This window comes from Anser anser (assembly GCF_964211835.1).
Source record: "Anser anser genome assembly, chromosome: 1".
NCBI classification, from domain to species: Eukaryota; Metazoa; Chordata; class Aves; order Anseriformes; family Anatidae; genus Anser; species Anser anser.
Window position 1 is genome coordinate 1,649,513 of NC_139720.1, and position 9,045 is coordinate 1,658,557.

Genomic DNA, 9,045 nt, shown 5'->3' on the forward strand with positions numbered 1-9,045 from the left:
CGTGCCGCGGGTTGGAGTCCAAATGCAGGAGCTCTGCACATCTTCCAGGGCCTTGGCTCATCGCCTGGTTTCCAGTTTCGGACCAGCAAGCTCCAGCTGCAGCATTTCAGGCCTCTGACATCGACATCCCTGGGGTCCCCCACCCACACAAAGAGAGTTTGGGCTGAGAATTTGGTTTAAGAGGGTTCTGGTATCGCACCCAACTGGATTCCCCAGGCACTGGGGCGGGGGGGAGTAGCATTCCCCCAGGGCACTGCATTTCCCCCGGGTACCTCAACGCATCCCCGTGCTGAATGCTTCATCATCCCCTACCAGGAGCTGCATCCCCTCTGCTTACTGCATCGCCCTGGTACCGCTTCCCACCCTGCGTACTGCATCCTCCTGGCTCCATCCCCCCCTTAAGGTGATGTGTCTCCCCCCGCTATCGCAGCCCTCCTTTGAGTATTGCGTCCCGCCCCCAGATATTGCATCCCCCTGGGTTAACACGTCTTCCCCAGCTATCGTAACCCCCCTTCGGGTGTTGCAGTCCCTTATTTTGGGCATTGCATCCCCCTGGGGTAACGCATCTCCCTCCTTCACGTATCACATCCTGTCTTTGGGTAGTGTATGATCCCCTTTGGGTGTTTCATCCCCCCCCCCTTGGGTGTTGCATCCCCCTTTGGGTGTTGCATCCCCCTCTTTGGGTATTGCAACCCCCTGGGGTAAAGAATCCCCCCCCCCTTTTGGGTATTGCAACCCCATGGGTAAGGCATCTCCCCCCTTCGGGTATCGCATCCCCCTGGGGTAACGCATCCTCCCTCCCCCTACCGCACCCCCTGGGGTACCACATCTCCCCCCTTTTGGCCACAGCACCCCCCTGGGGTACCACATCTCCCCCTTTCGGGTACCGCACCCCCGTACCACCCCCCCCTCCACCCCTCCCCACCGGGTGCCGCCCCCCTGGCGGCCCCATCCCCTCGGGGCGGGCGCGTCCCCGTCGGGTTCACCCGAGGCCGAAAGCGAAAGCGAAAGGGGCAGGGCCTGGAAGACGAGAGAAGGGAAGGGAAGGGAAGGGAAAGGGCCATGGCCGGCGGCGGAGGGCGGCGGGGCAGCGCCTCGGAGCCCCCGGGGGAGCCCTGAGCCCCCGGCCCGGTGCCGCCGCCCATGGCGCGCCCGCTGCTGCCGCTGCTCTGCGGGGCCGTCGCCCTCCTGCTGCCCTGGGCCGCCGGCGAAACCGGTAAGCGAGGCTTCCCCGGGGCTCCCGTCCTGCCGGCGGGGGGCCCGAGCCCCCCTCCGTGGTCCCTAGGGGGCACCCATGGGTGCCCGGGCTGCCCCGGCGGGGAGGGAGGCGCTGGGTGCGCGCCCGGGGGCTCCCGGCGTGGCTGCGCTTCGCCCTGGGGTCCCCCGGTTCCCTCCCGGGGTGGCCACGCTGCACCCGTGGGTGCCCGCCCTGCACCCTGAGTGCTCACCCTGCACCCACGGGTGCTCACCAAGCGTCCGCGGGTCCCCACGCTGCTCCTACAGGTCCCCACGCTGCACCCTTAGTGCTCACCCTGCACCCACGGGTGCTCACCAAGCGCCCGCGGGTCCCCACGCAGCACCCAAGAGTCCCCACGCTGCACCCAAGTGCTCACCCTGCACCCACGGGTCCCCACGCTGCGCCCACGGATGCCCACGCTGCGCCCAGGCTGCTCCCCCAGCTCCCCTTGCACCCCACCGGGTACCCGCCTGCCCCACTTAGCGCCCACCCCAAACCCCCACCGGCGTCCCTGGAGGTTCGGGTGCGATTTTAGGAGCCGGGTCCCGCCGCTGCTCCCCACGGGAGACGGATCACGGCGGGGGGGGGGGGGGTTCCCGTTGGGGGGCACGGAGCTGGGGCGCGACGCGGGGCTCGGGGCAGTTCGTGGCATCGCCGCCGGACCGGGAGCTTGTGGAAATTTGGCATCGCCTCTCCCAAGCGGCTTCAGGAAAACCGGCGCCGCGGCGTCAGAGGAGCCAGCGATGCTCAGAGCCCGGGGGAAACGCTCGCACCGGGCGGCAAGACCTTCCTCTGCACGTGTTAGCCCCGCTTAATTAACTGAAAAACGGGGGGGGATTCGGAAAGGTTTGCCTGGAAGTGGAAGCACGGGAAATAAGGCTGGGCGCCCTGCAGAGCTTCGGGACGGCTTTCGTGCTCCCTTTATCTGGCTGCTGGCTGCCAAAACAGCAACGCCCTGGAAAATGAGTTTATTCCCATCTCTAAACAGCCGGCGTGTGCACGCAGCGCTGTAAAGCGACTCCGGCGGCGAACGAAACGCACGAGAGCGTTTTCCCCGAAGGCAGCACCTCCTGCCCTGGCCCCACGGATGATGCTCCCGGCGGCGCCGATGGAAGCAGGACCGCGGTTTGGGGCACAGAGCGCGTTTACCCGGGGCGGTCGGGAACAAAGGGCGCGATGCGGAGCTGCTTGGGACGCGGGGAAGGACGTCGGGAGCAGGTTTGGTGGCTCGAGGAAAACTCGGCCGCTTTTAACTCGGCCGCTGGGTAACTCGGGGGGTGCCGCAGCCGCTGCATCCGCTGCACCCGCTGCATCCCGCGGAGCTCGCACCAGGTGTCGCGCCACCCGCTCTCCATCCCCGGGGCCGCGTTTCTCGGGGAAAGCACAGGAACGTGTGGGTATTTGTCAGGAGAAATCTTTTCTTGCCTTTAGGAAGCGGGGAGGGTGAATCTGAGCCTGGCACCAGGGGAAGCTCCAGCACCGGGCTCCCCGCGGCTCTCCTGGATGCGTGGGGCTGAACCTGAACTCGCCCTTTTTTGTGCAGATTTGGGGATTTGAGGATTTGCTCAGCAGGCGACTCATGGGGGCAACTCGGTGTGTGTTCAGTTTTAACTTAATTCCAGCGAAAATTAAATTTATGCTTATTTTCTTAACACCTTCCATTACCGTCACGCCTGATTTTACCACGGAGCGATTTTTCCTGTTCGGTAAGAGACAAACCCACCGGTGTCCCCTCGTCGGATGTTTCCGTCCTAACCCCTCTTCCTCACAGCCACGGGCACGGCTGTTCGATTTCACGTGCTTTGGGGCACGTTAGCTGCAAAACGGAAAAAAGTTTTACTTATTTCTGTGGTTTTGGTGTCTTCCGTGGATCCTCTGGTCTCGGGCACAGAGCTGTGAAATTTCTCTTTCCTCCAGTTTGGTTTTTTTTTTGGCTCATGTTCTTGATAACATTCGCAGAAAACGGGATCCGCTCTCATTTTGCTGATCGTTTTCGGAGGAGATTCAGCCACCAACACGGGAAAGCTTTCCCGATGGGGATTCTCTGATGTCTCATTGGGGTTGTGCAGCCCCTGATGCTGGAGGGGGACGGCTCAGCGACGCAGGAACGGGGAATCCAGGGTCCAAAACCCGCCTGGACCCGAGGTGTGCGCCCAGCACAGCAGCTCGCTCCCGTGCGATGAGTTTTGAGCATTTGGGCTGGCACATTAACGGCAAAACTCAACCTGAGACGCTGGGAAGGAGCGGGGATCAACAGAGGGATGCTTTTGGCCGTGCCGGCAGTTTTGTGAGCTTTTCCTAGAGTTATCTAGGAAAACAGAAGGTGGATGGCTTGTTTTTTGTAAGGGGAAAGCAAACCCTGGCAAGCGCTGGCTGCACGCCAGTCCCTGGCACTGACCAAATCTGGGGGGCTTTGTCCAGCTGGAAATCTCAGCCCCCGAAGGTTTTCTCCCCTTTTGCCGGCTGGATTTCCCACCGTGCTCGCTTCGCTTTCGCATCGTTTTTATTTTTGGCACCGGAAGGTCTTTGCACTAATTTTATGGCACCGCTGCAGGTTTATTGCCAGGCGAGCGTGCCGCGGAGCGTCCCGTGGCGCTGCCTCCTTTTCCTCCTGGAAATGTCACCGCCCTCTTGAGCGAAGGCCGAGAACCGACGCGCTCGGCACGCGCCCGGCGTCACTCACGCCCTGGCCCTCAGCGATGGTGTCTGCAGCATTTCAGGACGTCCCAGCATCGGGGGACGCAGCACGGAGCTGCCCAAACACCAAAACGAAGGGAAGAGGGAGGCAAAAGCAGCCCGGGTTGCTCGGACCGCCCCAGGCATCCATGGGGCTCTGCCAGGAGACGCTGCGGATACAAATCGGGGCGTTTCAGCATTAAGTAGCTTTTATTTCCGTGTGATTTGGCTTGTCCCTGTCAATCTGAAGGACGAGGGATACCCACATGGCAGCGCCCGAAGCTGCCCTTTGGCTTCTCCCAGGGCGGCGAGCCGGTCCTGGCTTGCTGCCCACTTCCTTTGCACCTTTGCCAACACGTGCCGCGGAGCTGCGGCACTGCTGCCAGCGCGGCAGCAGCAGCGGTACGTGCCCCGTGCCCCTGCCCTGAGAGTGGGTGGAAATGCCCAGAAATGGACCCCAGAGAGGAAGGAGGGCTCGTGCAAGAGGGAGGCTGTGACGGGGTTTGCTCACGAACTGTTTTTGCTGGCTTTGTGATGGGAATTCCCATCGTGCTCCCATCCCTCTTGACATCGCGCTCCCATCCCCATCACGCTCCCGTCCCCACCACGTTCCCGTCGCTGTTCTCCTCCTGTCCCCATCGCCATCATGCTCCCATCCCCATTGTGCTTCCATCCCTGTCCCCGTTGCTGTCACGCTCCCAAACCCATTGCGCTCCTGTCCCCGTCGTGCTCCCATCTCTGTCCCCCATTGCCACCACGTTCCCAATCCCATTGCCACCATCGTTCCATCCCCGTCACCGTCGTGCTCCTGTCCCCGTTATTCTCCCATCCCCACCACTGCAATCCCAACCCCATTGTCCTTGTGCTCCTACCGACACCCCGCTCCCGGCCCCGCCGCGCCGCTGCAGCCGCTGGGCGCTTCCCAGAGCCACTGGCAAGGGTTAGGACCTCACCTACAGCCTCGACTCCTGGTGGCCACCAGCCTCAGGGACATCACCAAACGCTTCAGCCCAGCATCGCACCGGGAATCCCTCCTTGCCAAACGTGCCCCATCCCGGGGGGCACTGCTCCATCCGTGCCGCGCAGCCGCGCATCCACGCCGCGCATCACGTCCCGACCACGTCCCGGCGCGCGCCCCGCGGCGTCACCGCTCTGCCCAGGCCTGGGGACAGGCTGTGGACACGCGAGCCTTTCCCATGTCGCAGCGAGGGCACAGCCTCGGGGTAGGAGCCGCCGGGAAACTTTCTCCACCGCGCCAGGGAAAAGGAAGCGAAATCGTGACACCCTCTTGCAAAACCGACCTCAGATCGGAGCTAAAGGGGAAGCGCGAGCGCTGCTGGGGAGAAGGAAAGTGTTAACTCAGGTCCCCACCGTCCTGCTGCCTGGCCATGTGGCGGTCAGATTTCGGCCACCTCTGGGGTCGTGGGTCGCAGCCACCAGCGGGGGTGACGACCCCAGGAAGCAGCAGGAGGACTCGTGCAGCGCCTGGAAATTCCCACATCCTGCAAAACAGGAGGAGAACAGAGCGGAGCCGGAGCGTGGTGGCTGGCGGCGGGACGCGGCTGACCGAGAAGCTCGCTGCAGGGGGAGACATTCTGCTAAAAGGCTTTTTTCTGCTAAAAGGAGCTGCTCGAAGGGACCACAAACGTGCCAGAAACCCGGCTGTAACCGGGGCCCTGTGCGTGGCACACCGCTGTCCCCCTTCCCCGTGCCCCCCGTGCAGGCACAGCCACCTCCGTTTGCAGGCTCTGTGCTGGATGAGGCTCTCCCAGCCCTGGAGCAGCACCAATGCCCCGTACCCCCTTCCCCAGCAGGATGGAACCCCCCCCGTTGGGCACGGTGAGCCAGGAGAGCGCCTCATGCCCCCGTTATCGCCTTCATTTCTTTGTTTTCCTCCCCCGTGACAGCGCGATGCAGCCGCCCCAAGGATGTGGCCAACGCGCACATCGACGTGGGCAACAACACGCAGCTCAACGCCTGCCTGCGCTACACCTGCAAGCCGGGCTACAAGCGCAAAGCCGGCACCTCCGGCCTCATCCAGTGCGTCCTCCACGACGCCAAGCCCGTCTGGACGCCCACCAGCCTGCAGTGCATCCGTAAGCTCTCGCCGGGTGGCCGTGGGGACGGGGGGACCGCGGGGACGGGGCGGAGGAGGACGCGGGGTGGCGTTGCCGCCGCCGCTGACGGCGTCTCCGCGTTGTGTCTTCCCCAAGGGGACCCGGCTCTACCCCTGCAAACCCCCAGCCCCGAGCTCCCGACCGTGCTGCCCACCATGAGGACGACCCAAAGAGGTGAGGAAGGGGCGAACGCGGCGCCACGGGGGGGTGTTTGGGGCTGCCTTGGCTGAGGTCACGGTGAGAAAGCGTTGTGGAAAGCCAAACTAGAGGGAATGGCCTCAAGTTGAGCCAGGGGAGGTTCAGGCTGGAAATGAGGAGACATTTCTGCTCAGAAAGAGCAGTCAGGCGTTGGGACGGGTTGCCCAGGGAGGTGGTGGAGTCACCGTCCCTGGGGGTGCTCAAGGAAAGTTGGATGTGGTGCTTGGGGACGTGGTTTAGTGGGTGACGGTGGTGGTAGGGGATGGTTGGACCAGGTGATCTTGGAGGGCTCTTCCGACCTTAACGCCTCTACGATTCTCTGATCCCATGCTCGAGTAACTCAGCCGCGTGACCTTCCACCGCCTCATAGCTGTGGGGGGGGCTGGGTCGCCCTTGCCACCCCCTGCCTGGATCCGGTGCGAGGCCATGCACGGAGTAAGGGCGCTGCCCAGAGCACCACTGAGAACCGCCCCAGATTCAAAGGGTTTTACACCCTTTCCCCGAGCAGGAACCACCGGCGCCGCTCCGACCTCCAGCCCCTCTCCAGCAGCAACGCCCGTGCCGCCGGTGGCTGATGGGCCATCGCCGGAGACGTCCACGCTGCCGGCAATGTCCCCGCTGCTGGAGACGTCTCCGCCAGGAAAAGGGATGGCCCTGGGGACAACCCCGCTGCCCACTGCCCCCGTGGACCACGCTGCAGGTTGGTTCACCTCCCCAAGGGAGACAACCTGCCAGCGGGGCTGCGTTTCAGTCAGTGCAGGCTCTTTTACTGTTTCAGTGCTTTTTCCTCTTCTCTCCGAGCTCCTTTTTAACGCTGTTCCCCCCAGCATCTTCCCCTTTCCTGGGCTTCCCCAGCTCTGTGGCTAAAATCTCCATTTCTCTTTTTTTTTTTTTCTTTTTCAGTTTCCGCCCAGATATTGGCCTCTTCCATCGGTAAGCAGCGCTCGGTTGAGCAAAAAAAGCTCATTTTTGGCAAGCGTGGGTTCATTTAATTTGTATTCGTACCCTGAAAGCCACTCTCAGAGCCGTGCGAGGTTTGTGCCGCGGTCGGGAGCGATGCCTCCAAGGGGGGACAGGATGCAGCGCCCCTATTTCTTCCCCCAGCAGGGAGGCTACCTTAAAAATACGCTGTGAAAAGTTGTGCATAACGCAATTTTGGCTCTTTACGGAGGCGTTTTGAGCGGGGCCGTTCCCTTGGCCGTGCGTCGGAAGATGCTCATCGGCTGCCTCGTCTCTCCCACAGGGCTCCCGCTGCTGGTCATCGCCGGCGTTGTGGCTTGCTGCTGCTGGAGGATGAAAACGTAAGTGTGCTGAGCCCCACGCGGTTCCCCCCACACTGGTGACAAGCCACTGTTGTCCCCTGAGCTGTCCTAAAAGCTGGGGAAAACCCTTTGGGTGCCGACGACGCTCCTCTCCCGTCCACAGGAGTGCCCAGCAGGAGTACACGGTGGCGGGGACGGCCATCCCCATGGTGGCTCCCGCCGCCGCAGCCGAGGACGATGAGACGGTGCCACCCGGCGTCTTCCCCACGGGCTGAGCACCCACGGCCGGGCAACTCGGTGTACCTGCCAGCCCGGCCAGCGAGGAGGGTGCTCGGGGCTCGGCTGGAAAGCCGGATGCTTCCCCGAGCGGCAGCGGCGCGGGGCAGAGCACGTCCCCCGTCCCCAGCTGCCCTGCGCACGGCGCATCCTCGCCCCGGGGACACGCGGCTGCTTTGCCCAGCCTGACCGAGTGACTGTCACGGAAGAGCCCGCTCCGTCGGCCGAAGGTGCGTGGTTATCCTGCTGGGCAGCTCGGTGGGTGAGCCCTGGGAGCACCCTGCGGCGGGGGAGGTGGTGGGGTGGCCTGAGCTGGGGGCCAAAAAGCAGGAGGTATTTAAACACGGGCCGGAGGAGCGGGATGTGAGGCACTGAGGCAGGCCATGAGCAGGACACCCATGGGTGCCCCATGCCCACAGGCAGCAGGATGCACCCATCCTCACTGCAGACTGGGCCGTTGGCCCCGGTGGAAGATGTTTTTGGGTACAGGGGACGGGGTTTGTGTGCTGGCATTGAAACCAGGCTGCCCTGCCCCAAATCACACCCCTTCCCTTGGGGGTTGGGCCACCTAGACACCATCCCTAGAGCTGCTTTAACCCCAAACTGCCCCCAAACCACTGCTCACGGTCACTGCAGACCCGGGCGAGCATCCTTCTGCCGTGCTCTGACTCCTTCCCCGCTCTCTTTCAGCCACCCCCGAGCCATCGACCGCAGCGAGGAGCTCCAGCTCCAGCACCAGCACCAGCACCAGCACCAGCACCAGCACCAGCCCGCTGCGGCTCAGGGGCCCTCGGACACAACTCAGGGATCCTTCGGGGGCACTTTCGGCACCGACCCCAGGTGCCCACCGGCTCCGGCTGCTTGCAGGGGGGCGCAAGCAGGAGCGATTCACTACAGACACTGCCAAAACCTGAAAGCAACAACACGCCCTAGGGAATATATTCCCTTGCAGGTTTTCCCTTCTCCACCTGTTTATCGGTTGTTAACCACTCGTTTCCCCCTTGCTACGGAACAGGCAGCTTTGTGGTGACGTTTTATATTAAAATGTGTATATATTGTATATAAAGTAACGCACGCAGAGTGGCCGATGCTTAGTTGGGTGTCTCGGCCTCCACGATGATGGGGAGAGGGAGCAGGTTTGGGGTGAAATCCCCCACTGCAGCAGCCAGGGCTTGCTGGCCAGCCCTGCCACGGCCCGGTGACTGCCCCAAATGGGCACCGCCATCCTCTGGAGGCAAAGTGGCGGCTGCCACGACCCGTTTGGCTCCGCTGGAAGGCA

The 9,045-nt window shown here is 63.1% G+C and overlaps 1 protein-coding gene across 4 annotated transcripts; it reads left to right on the forward strand.

The window, feature by feature from the left end:
• The first annotated feature begins 1,011 nt into the window (after positions 1-1,011).
• IL15RA (interleukin 15 receptor subunit alpha) lies at positions 1,012-8,836 on the forward strand. Of its 4 annotated transcripts, none has more exons than XM_083841320.1 (9): positions 1,057-1,216; positions 2,226-2,943; positions 5,821-6,009; positions 6,127-6,204; positions 6,737-6,928; positions 7,132-7,161; positions 7,472-7,529; positions 7,654-7,996; positions 8,457-8,836. In XM_083841320.1, the coding sequence occupies exons 2-8, from the start codon at positions 2,817-2,819 to the stop codon at positions 7,763-7,765; spliced, it is 786 nt and encodes a 261-aa protein (XP_083697446.1). In that variant the 5' UTR covers positions 1,057-1,216; positions 2,226-2,816; the 3' UTR covers positions 7,766-7,996; positions 8,457-8,836. The 4 variants fall into 4 exon arrangements, with proteins under 4 accessions (XP_083697448.1, XP_083697446.1, XP_083697447.1 ...); XM_083841321.1 differs by having other exon boundaries at positions 6,776-6,928; XM_083841322.1 differs by lacking the exon at positions 2,226-2,943 and having other exon boundaries at positions 1,012-1,216.
• Positions 8,837-9,045: the final 209 nt, after the last annotated feature.